General features: G+C 42.0%; 1 protein-coding gene across 4 annotated transcripts in view; it reads left to right on the forward strand.

The window, feature by feature from the left end:
- CNTN5 (contactin 5) overlaps positions 1-26,931 on the forward strand; it is a 661,907-nt gene that overhangs the window by 502,369 nt on the left and 132,607 nt on the right. For all 4 annotated transcript variants that reach the window (XM_083436171.1, XM_083436170.1, XM_083436173.1 and 1 more), the window contains 3 exons: positions 4,795-4,897; positions 16,496-16,677; positions 26,665-26,801. In XM_083436171.1, the coding sequence (XP_083292297.1) occupies positions 4,795-4,897; positions 16,496-16,677; positions 26,665-26,801 (422 nt within the window). The remainder of the gene's footprint in view (positions 1-4,794; positions 4,898-16,495; positions 16,678-26,664; positions 26,802-26,931) is intronic.

Consider the following 26,931-nt stretch of genomic DNA (forward strand, 5'->3'; position numbering starts at 1 on the left):
AGAATGTTTGCTTTTGTGCCTCACAAAAGCAGCCATGTGAGAATTTTGGGGAAGGAGCAATGGAAGAGAGTCATGGGTTTTTTAATTGCAGAGAAGCATCTTAAGCTGGCATCCGGGTCGAAGCATGACATCTGCCAAATGTGTTTCCCAAGCATGGGGGGTAGGGGGGAGTTGGGAGTTGAAAGGATAGTAAATGAGTTTAATAGACTAGAAAGTTCAAGCATTCTTAGAAAGAAAAAAGGCAGGTAAGAAGAGTTTGGATTTGATATCCCGCCTTTCACTCCCCTTCAGGAGTCTCAAAGCGGCTAACATTCTCCTTTCCCTTCCTCCCCCACAACAAACACTCTGTGAGGTGAGTGGGGCTGAGAGACTTCAGAGAAGTGTGACTAGCCCAAGGTCACCCAGCAGTTGCATGTGGAGGAATGGAGATGTGAACCCGGTTCCCCAGATTACGAGACTACCGCTCTTAACCACTACACCACACTGGCTGAGATATGATAGAAGAGTATAAAATAATATTATGAAATCCTTTATAGTGGGTAGGGAGATGTTTTTCTCCCTATTTCATAATACTAGAACTCCAAAGAAGCTGAATGTTGGAAGATTTTGGGCAGACAAAATGAATGTTGTTGTTTTTAATAATAAAAAAGTAAGTATTTTTTTTACCACAAATCACTGGGCATTGTCCAGCCAAAGCTTAGCACACACAATTCTCCTAGAATTGCATGAGAAGTGTTTACCTACCACAGATGATAGAAATAAATTGTATCCAATTTCTTAGACTAACAGCAGAATCCTACGTATTTGTACTCAAAAGTAAGTCCTGTTGAATTCAGTGGGGCTAATTTGCAGGTAAATGGGGTTAGAATTACAGCCTCATTTCTGATTTCTAAAATAGGCACATATATAGATATATAGATTGATGCAGATGTAGATAAATATTAAAATAACACAATAAAATAGCAATTAGTTTCTTTGGTTTTGTGTGTGTGTGTATTGCCATATTTCAAAAAGTTAAAGTCCGTAGACATCTCAGCAATTTCTGCCTAGGTACTGTTACTGACTGACATATTCCGGCTATGTTTGGGAAATTTTGGACGTACAGCAACACACATATATTATTGTTATTCCATTTGGATTGATGGATCCATACTTATTGGGCAACTCATAAACCCATATATAAAAATGTAATACTCTGCCTTGCACCAGGTTGAATTATTTGTCCACAGTGTAGGCTAGCATTGTCTACTCTGACTGGCAGTCACTCTCCAGTGTTTTTTTGGCTTGATCTTCTATCTGTTCCTTAAACTGAAGATTGCACTCTACCACTGAGCTGCAATCACTGCCAAATTCCAGTTTATTGAGCATCATCTCAGTTTGTTAAGCAACTTTCATTTCTACAATCTTCAGTTACTAAATATTTAAAGAATACCTTGTAAGATGAGAAGTGTCTCATTCCTTCACTGTCTAGAACTTGGAAGTTTTTCCCCCAACCTCTTTTTCCCTTGGATGCAATATGAAAATTATTTTGAGCTGGGATAGATTGAATAGAACTATTGAGCCAGGGGCTGGGTGAGAAGGATGTGACTGTAATATTTCTGTAGAACCGCTGGAAATGTTACTGTGTTTAGTAGGCTGCAGTGTAGGGATCTCCCAGGCTCTTCTGGATCTCCAGAGGACACATTTTGTTCCTAAAGAACAGTCTAGCAGGAATCAGCAAGGAAAGAATACTTTGATAAAATACATAAAGTGCATCATGGAGCAAACATATCGAATGTGATGCTCAGGGATATGACCATGAAGCCAAAATATTTGCATGAAGGGAAAAGTGCTTCCTCCTCTGCACTGAATTTTCCATATGCTGTAAGCTAAATAAGTACATGTCTTAGAAAAAGAATTTTTTTTACCACTAAGGTTTACATAATTAGAAATGATGCTGTCTCAGATCAGCATCCAAGGTGTTAGTTATATGGACACAGCAGCAGATGGCTGGGCATTCCCCAGCCTGAAAAGTATCCCCCCAAAGCTATGAAACTGCCTTAGGTGGTTGCCTCACCTTGCCTCACGTGTGGGCCGGCTCTGCTGGGGAGCCACAGACAGTCAGTGTAAGCAATGCTGGATCAGACCAAAGGTTCATCTAGTCCAGCTTCCTGTTATCTCAGTACCCATCCAGATGTCCATGGGAAGCCCACAAGGAGAACCTGAAGACATCAGTACCCTCCTCAGATGCAAGGCCCAGCAACTGGCATTCAGAGGCATATTACCTGTGACACTGGAGGAGGAAAACAGCAATTGCAGTTAGTTTTAAAGGTAAAGGGACCCCTGACCATTAGGTCCAGTCGTGGCCGACTCTGGGGTTGTGGCATTCATCTTGCTTTATTGGCCGAGGGAGCCGGCGTACAGCTTCCAGGTCATGTGGCCAGCATGACTAAGCCAATTCTGGTGAACCAGAGCAGCACATGGAAACACCGTTTACCTTCCCACCGGAGGGGTACCTATTTATCTACTTGCACTTTGACGTGCTTTCGAACTGCTAGGTTGGCAGGAGCAGGGACCGAGCAATGGGACCTCACACGGTCGCGGGGATTCAAACCGCTGACCTTCTGATCGGCAAGTCCTAGGCTCTGTGGTTTAACCCACAGCGCCACCCGCGTCCCATGGTTAGTCTTACCCACCATGAATTTGCCTAATCCTCTTTCAAAGCCATCCAAGTTAGTGACCGTCACTATGTCCTATGATAGTGAATTCCACGGTTTAACCATGTGTGGCATAAAGAGGTCCTTCTTTTTTCTGTTCTGCTTTAATGGATGACCTCAAGTTCTATCGTTATGAGTGAAGGGATAAGACTACTCTGTCCACTTTCTCCATTCCATGCATATATTATTATTATTACACTGCTCGCATGGCTCCTCTTACTCACTTTTTATCTGAACTGAAAAGTCCAGAGTGTTGTCTCCCAGGCAGAGGCAACATCTTCTCAAGATGATTGAGGAGGCCCGGTGTGACATCCTGATGTCACACACACACACACAATGTTCTGAGGAGCCAGGGGCTGGAGCCGAATACCCTCTGAACATTGAGGGGGCCCAGCTGCCACAAATACAAACATGCATACATACATACATACATACATACATATACATACATACATACCGGTGTGTGGGTGTGGGTGTGTGAAAATGGCTTGGCCCCTAGGAACTGGAGCATATGTTCCCAGGTTCTAGTCCCAGGTTTTCACCAGTCTACCACTTCAATTTGTTTTTGTGAGGCCATATAGCTGCCTCTTGCAGCTTACTGCTATTTTCTCTGACTTAAACAGATCTGGCGTGATTTTTATTTTTAGAAAGAGTGATAAAATGGCCCAATGCAAATTTTTACCAGGACAGCATGTCACATAGAGAATGAAATACATAAATTAACAAGATGTCGTCTTCAATGCTCGGTGTTCCTTTTCACACAGAGTTATTTTTGAAGCAACGAGAGCTAGCCTGAATAAAGTAAAATGAACAAGATCGGATTTTGCTATGTTTTGTTTTTTGTTTCAATTTACTGTTACAAATAAAACACTAAGGGGCATTTGAATAGGGCACACACAGAAAGTTCTGGACACGACTTTCGATATCCCAGAAATTGACTACACAGTTTAGGTGCATGTTCATTAGATTTTCTGTACACAGGAGGCAATGGTGGCCATAAGCTTGGATACCTTTAAAAGAGGATTAGTCAAATTCTTGGAGTAGAAGGCTATCAATATCTGCTAACCATAATGGCTACCCTCTGTTTCTGAAATAGATGTTCTGTCTCCACAGTAGATGTTCCACCTCCACTGTTGAGGACAGTAGGCTTCGGAACACCAGTTGTGGCGTTTTCTTTTTGAAATATGTAGAAACCTCAACAATATTTATGTTGCATTCCTGTTTCAGGTCTGCACCGATGCTGCACAATGTTTTTCCACTACTATCTCTCTTCCTTATTTATTTTTCTTTCTTATTTTCCTTCTGTGCATTCCGCTCCCTTTACTTCAAAACGGCAATAAAAATTATATGAAAAAGAAAGAAGAAGCAATCCTTCTGAATTTAATGGTGCTTAACCTCTTGGAAAACCTCACAGGATTCCAGGCCAGATAAAAGTTTAAGTAGATATTTTATTGTTAGGCAACAGGGATGTTAATGGTCAGCATGACCCGCTGGAGTCAGTGGGAGTCAACTTGTGGGGGGTGAATATAGAGGCTTGGGGATGGAAAAGAAACTTGTGACTTATAGTGTGAAAATTTTAATTAGTAACTATGATCCTCAGAAATAAAGGGCACAAGCATGGACAGAGTGCACCTCCCTTGTGAATGAGCAATCTCTGTAATAAGGTGGAGGGTTTTTTTTCCCATTTTTTTTGATTTCTAGTAACAGTGATTGAGGATTAATGCTTATTATATATTGATATTCCTTGACTGTATTTCATTTACATGCCTTAGAATTTGGGTTGGGGCTGGTGACAGCTTCACAAGCTCACTAAGAGGGCGTTGAACTCAGATGTTGGAAAAGCCCTGACTTAGAAGATACACCATGAGAAATGGTTGTCTGCTCTTTAAAAATAAAATGTTGCGTTCACATTACTGAGAAGTCCTAGGTGATGTTTGGGATTTTAATTCTAATTGTAACTATTTCCTTCCACAATGAAACTCATTGCTATCTAGCTGTTTAGCAACCTTGCCACGATGGCTCTGACAATAAGCCTTCTACAACTGGAAACCAACAATGACATTCATTTTATTTTTAAAGACCATTCTTTATTTCCCAGGTGTGATGGGGGAATATGAGCCGAAAATTGAAGTCCATTTTCCATACACAGTTACAGCTGCTAAGGGATCTACTGTTAAGATGGAGTGCTTTGCACTTGGCAAGTAAGTACATATTCTTCCATAATTAGACACAACCGGTTATTAAAATATGACATATTTCATATGGGGGCCTGTTGTTTAGCACTTTGAATCTTGCAACAAAAACAGTCCCCTTCCTCGATCCTTATGCTAAATTTATATCAGCCAACTATTGTGGGAATTGACTCTCAAGAGGCAATTATGAATTCTATACTTTGTCAAGAAAGTTTGCAAGTTACATGGCTCAGTATTTTAAGCTGCTTTGTTGAGGCAGTAACTCTAGAGTCTGAGGTCAGTATGACTTGAGGGAATACTGGTCCCCTCAACCTGGCTGCTGGGCCAGCCCTCCCATTAGGCAAAGTGAAACAACTTCTTCAGGCGGCATATGATGGGTGTGTGGCATCAAGGTGTTGGAAGTTAGAGTTGGGTGTGCCGCACAGCAACCCCTGTGTTCCCAGAGCTAGCCTGTCTCCCTCAGGTGTGCTGGAAGATGGCATCGCTGAAGTGAGAGTCAACTGCAAGTCCACTGTCTTCTGGTAGCACCAGAGCAGAAGGATGCCATATTGTTCTTCATCACCAGAATCAAAATGTTTTTGCATGAGCCCAGTTCCATCAATGCAGTAGCCACCAGTGCCCTTGTTGCAGCATAGGTATCCAGTTCAAGTTGGGGAAAATCATAGCTTAGTGGTAGAACACCTGGAGAAGGCCTATATGGGTTGAGAAGGTCCAGGCTCAACCCACTGAGGGCATCTCCAGATACGGCTGAGGATGTCTCACTGGAGAACCACTGTTGGTCAGTGTAGATATTATTGAGCTAGATGAACTAATGATCTGACTTTATTATAAGGCTGATTCCTATGTCTCCCACACGGAATAGGAGCAAGTCTGCCACATGCAGCCATTTTGCATATCATCATGCAGGATCATCCATTTGTATGCTAGCCTTCCATGTGGGAAGAAGGGAACAAAGGGCACTTCCGATGCCTTATTGAGTCCAATGCATTTTGAATATGAGTTCCTTACTTAGGTGCACTCTCAGATATAACCAACTTGAGCCTTTGGTCTCCAAATTCTGTTGCAGGATAGTTATGTATTACCTTGAAATTACTTTCCAAAGAATAGTACAGATGCAGATTTCAAACATGTTTGGCTTAATAGAACGTCTTTTTGTGTGTGTGAAGTGTGCTCCTGTCCTTTCCTGCAATTGCAAACTCCTTCACACTTCCCCTTGCCTGTAGTAAGGACAGGAACTTGAAGGGGCGTGGTCAATATGCAGACTAGAGGCAGGGCCTTGAAGTGAGACCTGTCAGGGCTGAACTGTGCTGTATGCCTTGGAGTAACTGCCTGCTGCTGCCCCGCCAGTGTCACTGCTGGAAATCGCCTAGCAAATATCTCCTCACCATACAGGGAGGGGAGGGCATCAGATCTCTAGAACCATTACATTTTCTGATAAAGAAGCCACCAGAAAGCCACACAAGCTATTCCTAATATCAGGCAACTTTCCAATAGCTCGATAAGAATGTGAATATTCTCTGGGGTGGGTGTATCTATCTATTTTTTTAAGAAGCTTTAATTTGTACAAATTGTGCCTTTAAAGCACCTTTGAAGTACCATTCCCCTCTTGAGGAATTCTGGGCATTGTCATCTGTGAAAGGTTGCTTGAAATTGTAGCTCTGTGTGAGGTAAAACATGGTGCCCAGAATTCTTTGAAGGGAAAAACGTGCTTCAGGTGTGCTTCAAAGATTTAGCGTGCATGTAGCCATTCTTATGAACTATTTAGATAATTGTTGCTTGTTGTTTAGTTTGATTTCCTCACAAAGTGTCTTACAAACGTAATATGAACACTAAAACCAGCTACAACAAACACAAGCAATACAGTATGACTGCAGGGGTCCAGCTCATTGCAGGTGATGTGGTCCTTGAATTTATGTACATACATTGTCTCCAAAACCCTCCACAAAGAAGCATTGGAGTAGAAAAATCCAAAATCCACAGTTAGGGAGCACCGTTATTGGGGGCAAACAAAATGTCACGAAAGTGGGTCGTGATTTTGATTTTGGGATTTCCTCTCATGGACCAACACAGTTTGTTTTCCTTCTAATAAAGGAGCACATTGAGGGATACTGAAGATAGAATCAGTGACGGAGCAAGCTGGTTGGGGCGCCTGGGGCAGTCCTGTGTTCAGGGGTGAAGCCAGCCGCCCATGGGGGGGGGGGTGAGTCAGTGCAGGACGCTTCATGGGGCCTCTGAGGAGTCTGCCTGCCTCCTACCACTCAGCCACCCTACAGCTGAAGGGGAAGGGGCTGGTGGACTGTTTGGGGCAGCACAGAGCCTGCGGGCGCCCCAGCCACCGCGTCACTCCCCGGAGAGATGCGTGGCTCGGGTGTGCTGCAGGCCCAGCGGTGAGTGGCGCCTGGCATTTTGTCAACCCCCCTCAGGGGTGACACCTGGGGTGGCCCGCCTCCACCACATACCCCTTCCTCCGCCCCTGACAAGAATGCATGTTTGTAACATCTTTGAACTGAGTTTCGAAATACATGGGACCTCACACTGATACGATGATACGATACGGTACGATACGATACGATACGATACGATACAGTACAATACAATACAGTACAATACAATACAATACAATAATCTTTATTGTCATTGTCCCATACAGAACAACGAAATTGAAAAATCTACATAAGATATTCAAACCCCAACAAGCCTGCTATCCCAGCTATCCCAACCTGGTTAGCCCCCGAAAAACTCTGATACCCCATTTTTAAATACAATATACTCCCATACAGACGCCTTACAATTCGTTTAAAACCAAAGAAATATAAATACATGAAATGGGTACAGAGATGCAACCACATCCAAATATAAATACACATAGAAAAGCAAAGTTCTGGGAACATCATACATAACAGTTCACAAGAGCACACACACATGTTTCTATGTCCCTGCATGGAAAACATCTGTTCATTATGTTTTCACCACCACCCTTCTGCTAGGATGGTGAAGCATGATTTTGCCTTCCTTGTGCATCTTCACCACAACTCTGGGCTAAGCCAAGAGACAGAGACTGGCTCAGTGTCACCCTAAGAACTTCATGGCTCCGCAGGGATGTGACCCTGGCTCTCCTCTGTCAAATATTAACATGCAATGAAATATACAACACTGGGTCTCTTGCAAAATTGCCCCGAACCATCGGGAAATACAGGAGTGAAATAACACTTGCTCCCATCATTCAGTTGGGAATCAGCTGTGAAAGAACATCCATATTACTTCATGGTCAAGCAGGCAGCATTAATGAATAATAGCCTTTCTCAGCCTTCTCAGTCTGGTGCCCTCTAGATGTTTGTAGTTGAAAACTTCTGGAGAGCTCCCAGTAGGGGAAGGCGGGCATATACAAATATTTCAAGGTCAATCTGATTTATTTGTTTTGTTTTTCACCCTGTCTAGCTTCTCATCCAAAACTCTGAAGTCTTGTTAAGAATCATGGTGATCTTGTGCCAACAGTTTTGAGGACTGTGTTTACTTATGAAAATCACAAGTCATCCAAACATAATAGTCATTTCAGTTTGTCAGATAGATCACATCTTATCTTGCTTCAAGGTCTCTGAAGTAGTTTCCATAATTTGCCATAACTGAATTAATTTTATTGAATGATTTCTAGTTTATTTTCAGTTTCATCCTCTTACTTTTTAAAAAGAAATCTAGAGCCTTTAAGCTTAAAGATCATAATTTGGAGGGAGATTAAATTTAACAACTCATAATCCACTATGTCTGTCTTTTGATTTATTGTTGTTGTTGTTGTTGTTGTTGTTGTCGTCGTTATTTTAGTCTTCTTAAGTACATGCAGATCCCACTTATTGAGGACAATGCATTCCCTGGAAATTGTTTGTTAGGTGAGCATTCACATAAGGAGTTGATGATTTCCATTGATTCCTACTGGGAAATTTCTAATGTGTTCAGAATCACAGAATTTAACATCCCACAGAAGCCAAAAATACCCTAGAAAAATGCTCTCTGATTTGTCCAAGCACTCCCACACTCCCTGCACTCCTCAGCCAAACAGCAAAAGGCAAAGGAAGTAAAAAATGTTCTCTGTTTGGGTATCTGTTTAGTGTTTATGGTGAGGTTAGGGTGCTAATTCCTTATGTTTAGATAAGTGAATTTTCGCATAGTGAACATTTGTAAAGCGGGGACCTTTATACTTCACCACAGAACCTTGTAACATTCAGCATTCTGAATACTGCAGGTGGGAAAAGCTGAGAGTCATTTGGATACATTTCAATTCAACTATTGAACTGAATGTGAACTGAATTGGAATTAAGTTTCTGTTTAGACATATTGCATTTGAACTAGAACTAGGTTCTTTGAACTTTCCAAGCTCTGATGGATGTCCTTAGATGCAACAATGCATTATTAAGCTTAAAAATCTTAATAAATTTGGAGAAACTGCTCTATTGAACTCAATAAAACCTCTGCCTGAGTAAATATGCATAGAAGAGGCTACAAAATATTTTCTTACAGTGCTGGGTCTATACCCAGAACCTAGACCCCAAGACAATTCTTTTTCTAGGCTTCTCCCACCCACAAATGTAATTGAAATTAATCAGAGTTCATACATGGTACACGGGTCAGTGGATTTGCCATATATCCAGTGCCATTAGCTGTGTGCTGAAATCTGTAAACCCTATGAAAATAATTCACGTTGTCAGATATTAGTTTCCAAAAAGTTTAATGAAGTCTAACCGTCCTTTACAAAATATGATGTTCTTTACTGTTGCTCATGAATGATGATTGAGAATTAGCATCTTCATATCATTAAATCAATAAATGTGTCAGAGTCCCAAATGAAGAAATTGATAAAACAGTAAGAAAGAAGCAAATGAAATTTCTCATATTGATTATGAAATTTCAGATTTATATCCCATCAAATAGGATTGGTAACTAGCTAAATATATAATCAATTCCAACCTCGCTGTATCCATCTTTACCCTAATTACCACATTCCTGGCCAAGCATAATGGACAGAGAAATATAAATATGCAAGTTCTATGTTTGCGCAGTGAAAAATATATCCCAGTGCAACCGATACAGTATGATTGGAATTCCTATTCTGGGATGAGACCCCCTTGGCCCTTCCTCAGAGTGAAACAGGGAGGTTGGGCAGAGCCTCAGAGAAGCATCGCTAGATGGGTAGTGAGATGAGTGAGGTAGGGGACATACCAGTCCATCACTCCCATGCCCACCGCCTGAGACAATTGCGTCTGAGGGCACAGCTCTATGAAACCAACACTCAACTAGTTAAGGAAGACTTTCAAGCTAGGAGGATGATTCCTCAATGTTGTCTAACTAAGACAGTGACAGAGAACATCTTCCTCTTTCGCTTTGAAAAAGATGGAAAAGGAATTTGGTCCATTTGGGGGGGGGGGCAGCTGACCCAATCTAGTGCTCACAAACTTGTTTACAGTTCAAAACTCAACTTACCTGGATTTTCTGATGTGTGTTTTTTCCATATGCTATAGGTTGCAAACCAAAGTATGCATTACGCGTTTTAAAAAAAAAAACCAAAATAAAACCTATATCAAATTTTGTATTCTATGGAAAAGATGCACCGAAAAGCACTTGAAATTGTATTTTATGTTATGTGTGTGTGTGTGTGTGTGTGTGTGTGTGTGTGTGTTTTATGAAGAACTGTATGCAAAATGACTACAGCCACCCAGAATGGCTGGGGAAACCCAGCCAGATGGGCAAGGTAGAAATATTATTATTATTATTATTATTATTATTATTATTATTATTATGGTTAAGGGACCCCTGACTATTCGGTCCAGTTGCGGGGACGACTTTAGGGTTGGGGCACACATCTTGCTTTACTGGCCGAGGGAGCTGGCGTACAGCTTCTGGGTCATGTGGCCAGCATGACTAAGCTGCTTCTGGCTAACCAGAGCAGTGCATGGAAACACCATTTATCTTCCCACCGGAGTGGTACCTATTTATCTACTTGCACTTTGCCATGCTTTCCAACTGCTAGGTTGGCAGGAGCTGGGACCGAGCAACAGGAACTCACCCTGTCGCGGGGATTCAAACCGCCAACCTTTTGATCGGCAAGCCCTAGACTCTGTGGTTTAGACCACAGTGCCACCTGCGTCCCTATTATTATTACAGTTTAAATGTGGGATTTTCACACGTTCTTCCAGAAAAAATCCAAACACCAAACAGGACAGGACAGACCGATGACTGAGCACCAGAAAAGCTGAAATGGGGTGGAATTAGCTGCTCCCAAGCCCATCCCCTGCTTTCTCACCTCTATCAAGCAAGAGAAAATAAAGGTTGAAGAAGCAAACACCTTCATTGCCTCACACTTGAAACAAAAAATGAGAAAAGGCCTCTATTGCTAAGCAGCGAAGGGTTATCTAGTAAGGCAGGCCACCTACTAATAGCAAAGCAGGGCGATATTGAGGCCTTATCTCTCTTTTCCAGCCATCACTACACAATTGGCGACCAGGTACACCAGAACTGCTTTTGACTTCTGTAATAATTAGAAGAATGACATTTCAGGCTTCAGCTGGAGGCTGAATCAGGAGGTAAACATGCCTGAAATTTCCTCCTCTTCTTAGGTTTTCATTTCATACCATTTCTCTTGCCCCCCCCCCCCAATAGCATTTACAAATGTTTCTATTGTTACCTTTCACCAGGCAATCATTAAGGAGCGAGGTCTCTTTATTGTTCAGCGTTTTAGTGCAAAATAAACAAATGCCTGGCTATCACAGGTTTCCAAACGCTGGGAGGCCTCTGCATTTTTGATTTCCTTGTGATTTCAGCTCAAAGCTGCCTCAGACAGCTTCGACTCCATTGTAATTGTGAGAATGACTTAAATTCCTGAGAGACATTCTGTGGTAGGCAATTGGCAGGAGTCCCTTAGAAGAGCCTGGGCTTTTAGTTACAGATTAATGATTTATTAATAGTGTTTATTTGGAACTGCCAATCACCACGAGCTCCAAGAATTAAAAACTAAAACAGGGAAAGAGCACCGTATGTGTCTGTCAAACTCTGGCCACACGACTGGATAGAGTGAGGAATGGAAGTACTGAAGAAATAGAGTGTATGGTAAACAAAGACCTGTGCAGTCAAGAGGGGTTGTCTCCATTAGTCCAGTGACTGAAATGGATTGTTGCAACAGGCCCTACGTGGGGCTGCCCTTGAAGGCGACCCAGAAGCTTCGATGGATCACAAATGCAGCAGGCCAGATTGCTGGCCAGGGTTCTGTTTAGAATACATATGTAACTCCTGTTTTAAAGCTGCATTGGTTACTGGTTTGTTTCTGCAACCCCCTCAACTGTCCCAGAAAAAATGGAACATCTAGGGTTTTCCCCCATGAGAGTGTGGCAGCCATATTGCTCTCATGCGATTTTGGGACACAATATCACCCAGAAAAAAGCTTTGGGGGGGCACATTGTTGCATGGTACCCCAAAAACCACATCTGGCCACCTTTTTGGGACCATAATCATGCAACCACCACAGAGGTGAGGCCCCAGAAAATAGTGTCACACCTGCATCCCATTGGAGGGTATGAAACGAGTCTTTAAATACCCTAAGAAACTTAGACCCCAAAGATCTTGCCTCCTTTCCTATTGGGTACTAAAGTTGGCAGAGGAGGCAGAAGAGGCTCTCTTAGTATCTTCATCACCCTCAAAGGTTGAGGAGGGAGAGGCTTGGGAGAAGGTGTTCTATGTGGCAACCATGAGTTGTGAAATTCCATCTCCAGAATAAGGCGCATTTGGCATCTTCATTGTATAGCTTTCATCAAATGCTAAAGACACACCTCTTTATCCTGACATTGTGCAATCTATTCTGACCACAAATGCTTTTAACTAAGATGAATTTTTGAGATTGGCATAACCTGCCCTAGGACCTTATAGCAAAGGACAGGTAAGATATCTGGTTCAAATCTTGCAAGAGAGAGCAATGTTAATATTTGCTAGTATATTATTTATTGAATGTCTTATACTGCCCTTCATCCAAGAAACACTGTGTGGTTTGCCATATAAAAGCAAAAAAGTACACAGCATAATAACAAACAAAACAAGTTTAATAGGCCTTAGCAATGGACAGAGGGTAACAAACAACTAAATCATACTCCAATCATACTCAAAGTAGACTCATTTAAGTCAAATGATTAATCTGACTACTGTTATCAATTAATAACAACCTGGATCCTATACAGGTCATTTTCCTCAAAGCAAAACTGAAACCAAAAAAGGCAGCAACTTCTTTAGAATATCTATAAGTTGCGTTTTTGACTAAGCCATTCATATAGGCATAAAAGTATGCAGGAAAAAAATTCATAAAGTCTTCTGACTGTATTCTTGATTTTTAACAGTCTTTCTATTTATTTTCTGCCAAAGTCACAGAGGAGAAATATCTGCATATACATATCCACACACACACACATATATATTCATCTCAGATTTAAAATCCATGTGACTGGTGTCTTCTGTAAGGAAAATAAGATTCATTAAAGCAAGTTACAACTTGCCTGTGAATAGTGATTTGCAATTTGGGAGCAATTTCCTTTGAAATCATTAAAACTTTACAGCCAAAGTATTTTACTCTCCTTGAAAAATTGGCTTATTACTTCATCATCAGAGGGTGGGGGCAGTAAAATTTTGAAAGAGACTTGTTAATGGCCTAGGGAATGACATTAAAAAAAAAATCTTCCAGCATTTCTCCAGCTGTAATTGATAGCAGTAAAGTTGATGTGGCATACAATTAAAACAAGATAAAAAGTATAGTTAGATCTCTTCGAAGTTTGCGCTGCCAAATTGCTTAGAAACTTCTGTGCCTCCTGAAATATGTTAGAATGATTCTTCTTTCCATCTGAAATGTAGGAAGCTGTCTTATAAACGGCCAGACCATGCCCTTTTTTACACACATTTCCCCTTACTTTTTAGGAGGGAAAAAGTGAGTCTTATAGAGCAAAAAATACGGTATGTAGAGGTCATTTGTCCAAAGTCCTGCTAAATAGAAGACAAAGACTGTAGGATGCAACTTTTGATATTATATAACTTATTACATATTGTTACTGTAATTAGACTTTCACCTTCGTGTGAATTGCTTTGAGCACAGATTTAAGGGTAGAAATTGATTAATTGATAATGACAATAATTCTTCATTTACAAGTTGGTCCTTAGATGCAGCAGCGCCTGTCCTTCAGAACTCCCTGCCTATTGACATTAGCCAACATTGTTTCAGATGCCTGTCGAAAATATTTTCATTTCTGCAAGCCCACCCAGGCTTAGAATTTGGTTATCGAGATTCATTTTATAAGATTTACTAATTTTAATTAAGGTTTTATCTATATCAGGGTTTTCATTGGTTTGTGAAATTTAGCCATGTTTTAGCAACAATTTTATTTGTACACCACTGAGAGAGCGCTTTGATTAAGCAGTTTATAAATTCCAGAACTAGGCAAAGTACCCAATCAGTCACTGTACTCTGCACATGAGAGCTTCCTGCAGCTACCATCTTATCAGGATCTCATTTTCGCAGACTGTACTGATTAGGCTTTTAGTGTTGTGATATCTACCCTTAGAAATTCCCTCCCATTAAATATTAGACAGGCACCCTGTCTGTTGTCTTTTCTGAGCCTACTGAACACCTTCCTCTTCCAACAAGCCTTTCAAGTAGATTTCATTCCAGTTTACCTCAGCCTTAGAATTGTTTTCAGATGTTTTTCTTTTTAGATAGTTTCACTGTTTTCTTGCTTGTGTGTTTGCCTCCCTCGAGACCCTTGGGATGAAGGGAAATGAAATTGAATAATAACAATAATACTCCCGATGTGGCCTGATCAATGCAGAAAAAAGTGGAACCATTCCTTTTATCACCAAGTTGCCAAAAATTGTCCCTGAACCATCTGCATGCAAAATGTGTTTCCTGCCATTGCACTATCAGCTGCTGCAGATTGTTTGAAGAGCCAGATTGCAAGATATTTATTCACTGGTCTAGCCCATGCACATGGAGAAACATAGAATTGTAGAGTTAAAAGGGACCCCAAAGGTCTTCTAGTCCTTTCTGCAATGCAGGAATCTCAGCTAAAGCATCCATGACAGGTGGCTATCCAACCTCTGCTTAGAAGCTCACAATGAAGGAGAGACCACAACCTCCCGAGGGAGTCCATTCCACTGTCAAACAGCTCTTACCGTCAGAAAGTTCTTCCTGGTGTTTAGTCGGAAACTCCTTTCTTGTAACTTGAAGCCATTGGTTTGGGTCCTACCCTCCAGAGCAAGCTTCATGGCTGAGTGTGGCTTTTAACCCTGGCCTCTTGGGCCCTAGTTTTGCACTGTATCCATTGTACCACACTGGCTCTCCACATATGCCAGTGGAGTTCACTGTAGCTATACCAGTGTGGGGTAGTAGTTAAAAGTGGTGGACTCGTAATCTGGTGAACTGGGTTTGCTTCCCTGCTCCTCCACATGCAGCTGCTGGGTGACCTTGGGCTAGTCACACTTCTCTGAAGTCTCTCAGCCTCACTCACCTCACAGAGTGTTTATTGTGGGGGGAAGAAGGGAAAGGAGATTGTTAGCCACTTTGAGACCCCTTCGGGTAGTGATAAAGCAGAATATGAAATGTAAACTCTTCTTCTTCTTCAGTTCCTTTATAATACCCTCTCTCTCTGTATCTCAATCTCACACACATCCTCTACATTACCAATGCATGTGCATCAATATTCCTTTTTTGTTTGCCCAGCGTGGTGGTTGTTTTCCACCAATGTGCAGGACTGTATGTGTATATCCCTGTTGCATAAAAGAATCCCGATGCAATTGTATGCATAATTCCCTGAAGAGTGCCTCCTTTTCCCTTTCTGTTTTTGCAGTGTTTTATTCATGTGGAAATATGAACTGGTGACATAGATTGGGGTGGGAGGGATGCAAATGCGCTTGAGAAACTGTAAGCTGAGATAAACTCTGAATGCTCCAGTTCTGATATTTATTTTAGAAGTTCTCCTAGATAAACTGGAATACAGTGGTACCTCGGGTTACATACGCTTCAGGTTACATACGCTTCAGGTTACAGACTCAGCTAACCCAGAAATAGTACCTTGGGTTGAGAACTTTGCTTCAGGATGAGAACAGAAATCGTGCTCCAGCAGCGCAGCGGCAGTGGGAGGCCCCATTAGCTAAAGTGGTGCTTCAGGTTAAGAACAGTTTCAGGTTAAGAACAGACCTCCAGAACGAATTAAGTACTTAACCTGAGGTACCACTGTACATGAGGAATGTTAACACACAGCCCCAGCCCACCTATCAGTCTTTGCATCAATATTTCAGTGTGTGATGCTTTTCTCTGAGCTCGTGAAAGATAATATATGTTCATTTTAAGTTTCATAGTTTAATAACTGTGGGAGGGGAAAATGTACTTCCAAATAGCCAGGAAGTGTCCATGACAGAGCGGAACGTATTAAATATTCTCAGTAGAAAGTGAAATATATCAAGCAGTTCATGAGCCTTAATTGTGATTACACTTTATTGCTGCTTAGACGATTAAGTGCTTAAATTAGCAGGTAACAGGATCTATACTCTTAATAGCATCAGAGCTAATCATGACTTCACTCTGTATTTCAGCCCAGTTCCAACAATCTCATGGAGGAAAGTGAATGGCCCCAATCCAAGCAAAGCCCGCCTGCGGAAGTCCCAAGCGCTTCTTGAAATTCCAAATGTGCAGCTGGAAGATGCAGGGACATATGAATGTAAGGCTGAAAACTCACGTGGAAGGAATGTCTTCAGAGGACAGCTGCAAGTATACAGTATGTTGTTGTTGTTGTTGATCATTTTGCTTAATACCAAAATAAGCTTCTAAGCAGCTTACAGGTGTAAATAACACAATTACACAAACATCAAAATAGAAACATCGCACAATTAAAATTCACAATAAGACAATCCCATTAAAACATTAAAATATAAACATATTATTAAAATATGCAATGATCCAATTAAAACAAGACACTATTTCAAACAGGAAACAGGTTGGATGCCTGTGTAAACAGGCCTGCCTTCAGAAGCCGGCAGAATGCCAATACAGATGGGCTATTACATATTTCAGCAGAAGTTAAGACGGAACAATCTCACCATATGCACGAAGTTTATCTTATGAATATAGCAAAATTGTTCCATCTTAACTTCTGGCTGCAAATCAGTGACTAGTCAGAAACCAAATATAAGAAACTGTCCCTACTCATGTGAAAGTCCAACTGAGTTCATTGAAGCTTTCTGCAATCTGATCAGGAGGAGGTCTGCACAGAGCTAGTTTCAATCATCTGAGAACTGTGCCCTACTGAGGGCCAGGTCACTCTCCTAATTTATTGCACAAATCTTACAAGGAGGTTACACCATGAGTAATATCTGGCTAATATTTACTCAGAATAGACCCATTCCAATTAATGGTCATGACTAATTTAGGCCCAATGGGTCTACTTTGATTAAAAATTAGTTGGACACAACCACAAGTCTAGTCTTTATTTGTTTGCTGGGAGGACATGCAACAGCAAGCATGTATCCTGAATTCCCCCTTATTTGCTTGTGCGGTGCTTTTACATCTTTCTGTTAACCATTTGTTAATCCCACAGTATTCAGGGCATTTCCCCATCTCTTTTCTATCTATGAAAATGAGTTGTGTTTTTTAAGTGGATATGTTGCACCAAGGCAATAGAGTATTTTAATCCATTTTATGTGCACATACTTCAGTTTCCAGTATGTGCCCGAATCTCTCCTCCAAAATCTTAAGGACATGGAAATGACTTTGGATTGCATGTTTTCTTAAGGCTCTCTTATTACATACAGTGATTTTATTAAATATATTGAATGACCCCGAGAGATTTTTTTTATAGATGCATTATAAGTGCCAGAAACAAATGAATTAGCAGTATTATTGCTCCATCCCTAATATTCTCACCCCACCCAAAATTTACATGGCTAAATCAGATAACGATAGTTTTGACCATTGCTTTTGAGTGCACTAACCTTATTTTCAGAGAATTATGGGTTTTTTAGCTTCAGAAACAAGCCTTGGCTATAAGAGCCTGGCATCGCTACAGGTTCCTTCCTATAGGTTCGCAGACTTACAGTTAAACAGCCATCTTTTACACACCATCCCTTGAAGAGCTTCAGACAGGGTATTGGGATTAAACCTGTCATTCTGGGGAATGCTCTGATTTGCAATTCATCCTTAGGTACTAGCTTTCCTGTCTGCCTTAATCATGCTCAGTTTGTCAGTTGAATTTGATCCAGTTCACCATGGATGCTTTGGGGAATGCCCAAGAATGCACAGAGTCAGCCTGTCTGCTCTCATGCAATCACAGGCCAATTTGATTCCCAGCTTACCCAATGCTGACAACCAGATGTACCATGATTGCCTGATACAGCTGACACTCTGGAAACAATCACTGCTTCTGTCTCGGCCACTTGGCTTGACGTCCAGCCCTGCAAGTGACAGAAGACACTTCATGTTCGATTTGGCAAGGCCCAAAATGCTTCGCAGGTTTCTCATTTTCTGGGTTATTTTTCTCCTCTGTGTTTTACTCCTCCCATGTCATTTTAATCACTTGCACTTTGTCGTGAACTTGTTGCTGTTGCTCAGCCCAGCATTCTAGTTGATTTCATGGCCCGCTCAGGGTGCCTCTCAAAGTTTATGCCTCTGGGGAATCACTTCCACATTGACCTTTCTGCTGAGGAATGCCTGAGTGTGTCAGAAGAGACTGGTTTAAGGACACACAACTCACCTCATGCAGGCTGTTGACCCATCTTGCTGGACCTCCCCATGGCCTCATCTGAACTGTTCACAGCCTAGAATGGTAGAAGCCAAAGTGGCACTCTGGTCTAAACCACTGAGCCTCTTGGGCTTGCCAATCAGAAGGTTGGCGGTTCGAATCCCCATAACGGGGTGAGCTCCCATTGCTCTGTCCCAGCTCCTGCTAACCTAACAGTTCATAAGCACGCCAGTGCAAGCAGATAAATAGGTACCACTGTGGCGGGAAGGTAAATGGTGTTTGCGTGCACTCTGGCTTCCATCAGGGTGTTCTGTTGCACCAGTAGCGGTTTAGTCATGCTGGCCACATGATCCAGAAAACTGTCTGTGGACAAACGCCAGCTTCCTCAGCCTGAAGTGAGATGAGCGCCGCAACCCCATAGATGCCTTTGACTGGACTTAACCATCCAGGGGTCCTTTACCTTTACCTTTGCCCTTCATATGTTACCAGACTACAACTTCCATCATGCCAGACCACTGGCTGGGGCTACAGTGGGGTGAAGCTGTCGATTTTGGGGAAAAAGAGCAAAATAGAAAGAATTCAATTTTAAATTCATTTCTCCACATTTACGAACCAACTTACAAATTATTATTTTTTTAAAATAAGAATATTTATTTGCTCTTTAGTTAGTTAGCTTTTTTCTAGGATACACATTTTGTGTGCATTTTTGCCTGGAAATGCAAAGCACTCTTCCCGGATACTTTTTCTTTTATGTTATTCTTATTAACATATGCATTTAGATGCATGTCTTGTACATATTATTTGGTTGGCGAGTGTAATGGTTCTAGGGATTGCTTGTGTGTAAGTTGCCTTTACTCATGGCTAGCTTGCATGGTTGAACCCTCTCTGACAGGACAGCCTCTGTTCCGTGGCTACCTCAGTCGCTGGCAGAATCCGGCAGCGTTTCTTAAACCGCTTCCAACATAAAAGCTGCTTGACGCCCAGTCTCCTCCCCCGTTGCCTGCGCGAAAGCTTTCTGCGCAGGGCGGGTGTGGGCAAAGGAGCACTTGTCCCCTCTCCGCTGGTCTCCTGCGAAGAGTCCTGGAGCCACCTCTCCGCTTCCTCTATCTCCTCCCCTTCTCCACTGGTGTTACGCTGATTACCTTCCCCAGCGGATGGGCTATCCCTCCTCCTACTAGGGCCCTCTCCACCATCATCCGTGAGCCCCCTCACCGCCTCCTGCTCCGATGGCAGTTCCCTGACAGCGAGTTGCACTGCAGAATTCAAAAAAGTACAAATTTCAAAGGGTGGCTGTGTTCTAGTCCACATAGAATCATAGACCTCAAGGTTCATCTAGTCCAGCCCCCTGAAATGCAGTAATCCTTTGCCTGACATGGGGCTGGAACCCACAACCCTGATATTAAGAATCTCATGCTCCACAAACTGAGCTATCCAGATATTGTTTTGGATACTGTGAATTTGGGAAGTTTGCCTTTCAATGAGAACTGAGTTGAATTTCTCCTCTGTCCCTAGCTGTGGGTAATGGTAGTTGGAGTCTGTCCACCTTTGCAGGGCCATGGCCTTTCCATCACTGCCCTGTGTTGTTTCTTCTTGCAAATTCATCTATATATATACTGAGAGAAAATAAACTTTAAACATGCATTTATATAATTTGAGGGGATCTTTATATATATATAAAGGGATGCGGGTGGCGCTATGGTTTAAACCACAGAGCCTAGGGCTTGCCAATCAGAAGGTCAGCAGTTCGAATCCCCGCAATGGGGTGAGCTCCTGTTGCCCGGTCCCTGCTCCTGCTCCTGCCAACCTAGCAGTTCGAAAGCATGTCAAAGTGCAAGTAGATAAATAGGTACCACTCTGGTGGGAAGGTAAACGGCATTTCTGTGCACTGTTCTGGTTCGCCAGAAGCAGCTTAGTCATGCTGGCCACATGACCCAGAAGCTGTCTGCGGACAAACGCCAGCTCCCTCGGCCAGTAAAGCCACCCCCATGGACCAGAATGATTGCATTCATTCTTTGGCTGCAGATGCATAAATGAGAGTTGCAAGATCCTTATCTCCTAGAAATAAGAGTTGTCAGGACATGTTTCTACTCATGCATGATTCTGAATCCTGGACTAGGGGACAGTGTTTTGTGCGGGACTGCAGAACCAGGAGCACACTTTTGCTCTAAAATACAGTCTCTGAGTCCTTTTAAACTGTGTTATGTTGTATTACTTTAAACCGTGTGTTTTTGTATTATTATTATTTTAAATAGTACCAACAGCATTTTAGTAATTACATGCCAGCAAAACACTCCAGACCCGAACATCTTATCAGTGCAAGCTTAATGTTCTAATTAAAGTGAACAATTGGCTGACTTGGTTAGTCTCATTAATTTTTCCTTTCTCATAAATGGCCAACGATGCCCATTTATCACAAGGAGGGTCTTTGCTTGAGCTGCTTTCTGTTAGTCACATATAAAAATAGTTTAATTTTTGCAATTTGCCATAATTATGTTAGCAATTACTCTATTGTAGGAATCCTTTTCCCTTCCCGTTATTTGCCTAGTATTCTTTTCACCAAAAGTAAGGTAACATTGATCACCCCTCTTTGATAGCTTGACCCCACTTGCTTGAATTGCATTTTTAAAATGGACTTAACCATTAGAAATAAACTTTGATAATCCTCAACAACAGAATATCCTCTTCACTTCATCAGACAAACCTGAATGCTTTAAAGTGTTAACCAAGAGCATAGGGCACTAGAAAGGCACATGCAATCTATCACTTTCCGGCAGTTTACTATTTGGAGGCAGCCTTCTCGTTCCATCCTAATTGAGTTATTATTTTCTGAAGAAGCTCCTTGATAAAAAGGGTTGTACTTTAGTGGTTAGTGCTAATTTTTGAACTGATTTATTAATATGCATTCTTAGCTTTCTAAACATCAGAGGACCTAAGCAGCTTCCCATAAATGTAAACGTATACAGAGGAAATATTACAGTTAGACAAGGCAGTTAGTAAACAATGATAAAGCATGTCCTTTCCCCCCTCTATTGTACATTTATTCTCATGCATATATACATAATGGGTTGGTTCACACATAACACCATGCCATGGTTTGTTTAACAAACAATCAGTTGTTTCACAGATGATGAAATAAACCATGGCTTGCATCTCTAAAGTTTGTTTTTGTTTTGCCGCAGCTCCTGCATCAAGCCTTTGTAGCTCTGTGAGCTTCTTGGCTGACGGGCCAAAAAAAACTATGGTTAATGAAGTGTGCTTGGCTCACATTGTACTTAAACCAAGGGTCATAAGCAAAACAGCAAACCATGGCGAAAGTGTGTACACTTGTTGCTTTGCACAACTCACCTATTGTGCACACAGGTCAACTTGACGGCAAATCGTTTTCTTTGTTAGGATTGCTTATTTGCACTCAGAAAATTTCAAGACTCTGAAATAATGATGTCCCACTTAATAAGCAGCCATTTTTAAAGGATAGCGTCTGTCCCCTTTCCCTACAAGTCATGGCAGTCATGCATATACAAAATTCAAAATGCGGAATGATTTGAAATCATAAATTCATGCAAGCAGATATGTACCGCCTGTGCTGTAAATCGGATAATCCCTGGTTCAAATCTCTCCTTAGCCACTTGGTGGCCTTAGCAAAGCCATTCTCCCTCTGGCTTAAGTGCAACATATGGTTATTTTGACCCCAACCTTCTAGTGCTGATGTGCCACTCAGGGAAGTTTACAACAATTTAAAACCGTGGTGTCAAAGTACACAAAAAAAGGCATAAAACTACAACAGAGCTGGGGACATAAGTAAAACATTACCTTTTCAGTGGATATTTAAACCCAGCCTTCCAAAGCAGGTTTTGAGGGTGGATCAGGGACTGCTTGGGGGGAGAAGCAGCGATTTCCATTCTGCAGACAGACGTCTCTTGCAGTAGCAGGACAGGAAAGCTGGATACTGCCCAATATTTTTTTTAAGAGTTATTGTTTTTTTTTTTTGCCACATGCAGGCTCATAAAGGTTTAATCAATTATTTAAGATAACAGAAAATAAGGGGAAATGCCCCTTTTAAAATTATGTCTGCCACATTGTGACAGCTGAGCAGATCTGAGTCTGGTCAGTGCCCAGATTGGAGACACTTGGAAACCCCTTGAGGGAGGAAGTGAGAGCTGGACCATCAAGAAGGCTCACTGCCAAAGAATTGATGCTTTTGAATTATGGTGCTGGAGGAGACTCTTGAGAGTCCCATGGACTGCAAGAAGATCAAACCTATCCATTCTTAAGGATATCAGCCCTGAGTGCTCACTGGAAGGACAGATCGTGAAGCTGAGGCTCCAATACTTTGGCCACCTCATGAGAAGAGAAGACTCCCTGGAAAAGACCCTAATATTGGGAAAGATGATGGGCCCAAGGAGAAGGGAACGACAGAGAACGAGATGGTTGGATAGTGTTCTTGAAGCTACAAACATGAGTCTGACCAAACTGCGGAAGGCAGTGGAAGACAGGAGTGCCTGGCGTGCTCTGGTCCATGGGGTCACGAAGAGTCGGACACGACTAAATGACTAAACAACAACAATACTGTACTTTTCCATGTATAACATGCCCCCTTTGGGGGGGACTCCAATTTCAGAAAATTGCCCAAAATTGTTGAGCTGTTTTTTGGGGAGGATTGGAGTTGTGCAGTAGATCACTAACCTGATGGTTGCAGTCGCTCGCCCGACTCACTAACAATCGCTCATGTCTGCTACAAGCATCTGCCCGATTGCCAACAGCGGAAGTAAATAGCAAGCACAATTGCCACAGCAGCAGCCAATCCTCAGCAGCCCTAGACACAGCAACCAATCACACAGCCATTTCCCACAGCCAATACAAAGAAACCCTTGCTGCAGCCACCAATCACACTACTAATTGCCAGTGACAGTCTGCAGCTCACAGCTACAACCAATCACCCGTCACCCATACCCACTACCTGTGTATAAGATGCCCCCAGTTTTTCAACCTTATTTTTCAGTAAAAAAAAACACCCTGGTCTTATACACAGAAAATTACGGTAAATGCATTTAAAATACAGTGGTACCTCGGGTTACATACGCTTCAGGTTACATACGCTTCAGGTTACAGACTCCGCTAACCCAGAAATAATACCTTGGGTTAAGAACTTTGCTTCAGGATGACAACAGAAATCGTGCAGTGGCGGCACGGCAGCAGCGGGAGGCCCCATTAGCTAAAGTGGTGCTTCAGGTTAAGAATAGTTTCAGGGTAAGAACGGATCTCCAGAACGAATTAAGTACTTATCCCGAGGTACCACTGTATAGGGTTTTTTGTAAGTGCTCGTTTTGCTGCTATCAATAAGTCTGTAATCAATGTTGACACTATTCAGGGGGTCTGTTCACTGACGATGATGATGAAAAAAAGAAGAGAACTCTGAAGACATTTGAAGCGCTTGGGACCCTGTTGTTAAATATATTAAAGAAAAGTTGGGAATTTCAGGGTCAGGAATCAATTTCAATAAAAGAATTAGTTCTGCTTCCCAACAATCCATGGTCACTCTTTTAAGTTATCAAAAGTTGTTACTCTGTTGTTCTGACAGAACAATTGGTCGAATATTCAGTTCACTCCGTGGAGCTTGAGAGTCTTATTTTCAGGGCTGTGGGTTGGAGCTCCATGTTGGGCAAAAAGGGTTGGACTAAATGACCCTCGTGGCCCCTTCCAACTCTACAATTCTATGAATTACTGCAACCAGTTACTATTATTTTAAACCCAGAGCGATGTTTTCAAGCAGTGCTTCTGGGGTACTGACATGTAATCCCAGCCTTCATAATATTTTAGCATAATATGCGCTTGCATGGATGCCCAACCCTTGCCTTCAGTTGCAGAACTAACAGCACCATCCTATATACGTTTCTTCAGAAGTCAATATCATTGAGTTCACTGGGACTTACTCCCAGCTAAACACGCATATAACTGCAGCCTAAATGCCAGTTTGATGTCCATTCCTTGCATCCTATATCCCCGGGAAGAACTTTCCTGCAGCTTCTTAGAACACTGATTGGTGACTGGTCAAATACCAAACAGATTATAAGATTTATTTTTTAAATTCTGTCCAGCACAAGGACTGCTATTAAAGTGCTTTATTGATTTTGTTCTGTCCAAAATAGATCCATCGCTGTGCTAACTCTCCATAGCTAACCAATCCTGCCAGATATATTATTCTGCATTCCTTGATGTCAAGGCCATTGACATCTGATACTCTGCGATGCCGCACAGAATAGATTTAAAAGCTTTCCTCTTCAGTGCATTGGATTAATGAGTTAAGCCTTATTAATTTGAGAAGGCGTTTTTTTTCTCTTTGGAAGTTGGCATCTGTAGCATAGCTAGTTATTAAGGCCTCAAGCCTACAACATCAGCTTCTGTTGTTCAACCATTGTGTTGACTGGGGGAGTCGTATTCAGAGCTAGGCTGACAGGCAGCGTACTCTACAGAGCTAGGAATTCCCCAGACCACAAGAAGCTTTACACAGAAAATGAAAGGGGTAAAGGCCAGAGAATGGGTCTAAGCTCAGATAATGCTGTTGCACTAGCTCTGTGCAGACAATATTCCATGCAGAAATCAATTTATGCTGGAGCACTCCCAACAACAAACGTTGATTCTTCCCTGTGAATGAATGATTGTTGCCAAAACTCATAATCACCTGGTATGGAATGTGAATTTGCTCAGCTAATTAATACTCAGGCACAGTATGAATCAAATGTTGCTTCCCTCAACAATTCTTCTATGGCTCGCGATGGAAAGTGAGAGTTTTCACATGAATCTGGGAGTACTCTGAAAGCACAGCAGAAGCAGAGAGAGAGAGAGATGATTCTTAAAATACTCATAATTGGTGTGTTTTTGTGTGTTTGGGGTCAGAGGCAGCATTCTTCTGAATACCATAGGAGCCACAGAAGAGGAGATTGCTGTTGCATTCAGCTCCCACTTGTGGGCTTCCCATGGGCACCTTGCTGGCCATTGTAAGAACAGAGTGTCAGACTCCTTTTTTGACAGTGTTACAAACTTGGTGGATCATCAGGGGGATGCTGTGTATCTTGATTTCATAAAGTCATCCATAATCTTATTGTGGAGAAGTTGATAAAATGTGGGCTGGATGAGGTAACTGTTAGGTGGATTGGCAGCTGTACCCAAAGAATGTTCACTAATGGTTCCTCATCATCCTGGGGAGGAAAGTGACAATTGGGGTGCCGTAGGGTTCTGTCCTGGGACCATTGTTGTTCAATGTCTTTATAAATGACTTGTATAAGGGAATTGAGGGGATGCTCATCCAATTTGTAGATGACACCAAACTGGGAGGGGGTAGCCAATGCTGCTGAAGACAGAATCGGGATTCAAGATGACCTTAACAGACTGGATAACGGGCCCAAACAGGGATGATAATGGAAGGTAGTTTTCCCACCCCTACAGAAGTATAGTGTCCCGATCAAGGCAAGTAATAGTACCCCTCAATTCTGCCTTGGTCAGACCACATCTGGAATACTGTTTCTGGTTTTGGGTGCCGCAATTTAAGAAGGATGTTGAGAAGCTGAAACGTGTTCAAAGGAGGGCAACCAAGATGATCAAGCGTCTGGAAGCCAAGCCTTATGAGGAAAGGTTTAATGAGTCTATTAATAAGATCAATACACCACTTAATCAACAAAAATATTCTAAGCAGCTTACATGAAGCAATATAAAATATGCAGAAGAAAATGCTGATAAAATCAAACATTAAAAACAAGGGGTTGTATCCAACCCTCCGGAACTGATATCGAGGGTGCAGGGTAATGGAGGAAGAGGAGGGGAACAGGAGGGGAAGGAGATGTTTTATTGCATGCACAGAAGTGTGTTGTACCAGTAGAACTGCAGCGCTGGATGTGACCCATGTAGATGTAACATTTATCAAAATGCAAAGGCAGCAGTTTAAAAACAAATGTAAACAATAGCATTTCATGTCTTCATAGACTTAGCTATAGTTCCAGCAGTATCAAGCACCTGTTCTGTTATTTTTGGCAGCATACCCACATTGGGTGGAGAGGCTTAATGATACCCAGTTAGACAGTGGAGATCAGCTCCGATGGGAATGCAAAGCTACTGGAAAGCCAAGACCCACCTATCGATGGCTGAAAAACGGAACACCACTCTGGCCAGAGGTAAGTGTGCAGTTAGTTTTGCTTTGCTTTCTGAGCACATTCCTTTCAGGGTCAGGGTTTGTGTTGTGCTTACCTTGCTTTTGAGGCAGGTGTTTCATTGAACAAATCATTGAACAAATGATTCAACAAA

Source organism: Podarcis tiliguerta, assembly GCF_965153285.1.
Source record: "Podarcis tiliguerta genome assembly, chromosome: 4".
NCBI classification, from domain to species: Eukaryota; Metazoa; Chordata; class Lepidosauria; order Squamata; family Lacertidae; genus Podarcis; species Podarcis tiliguerta.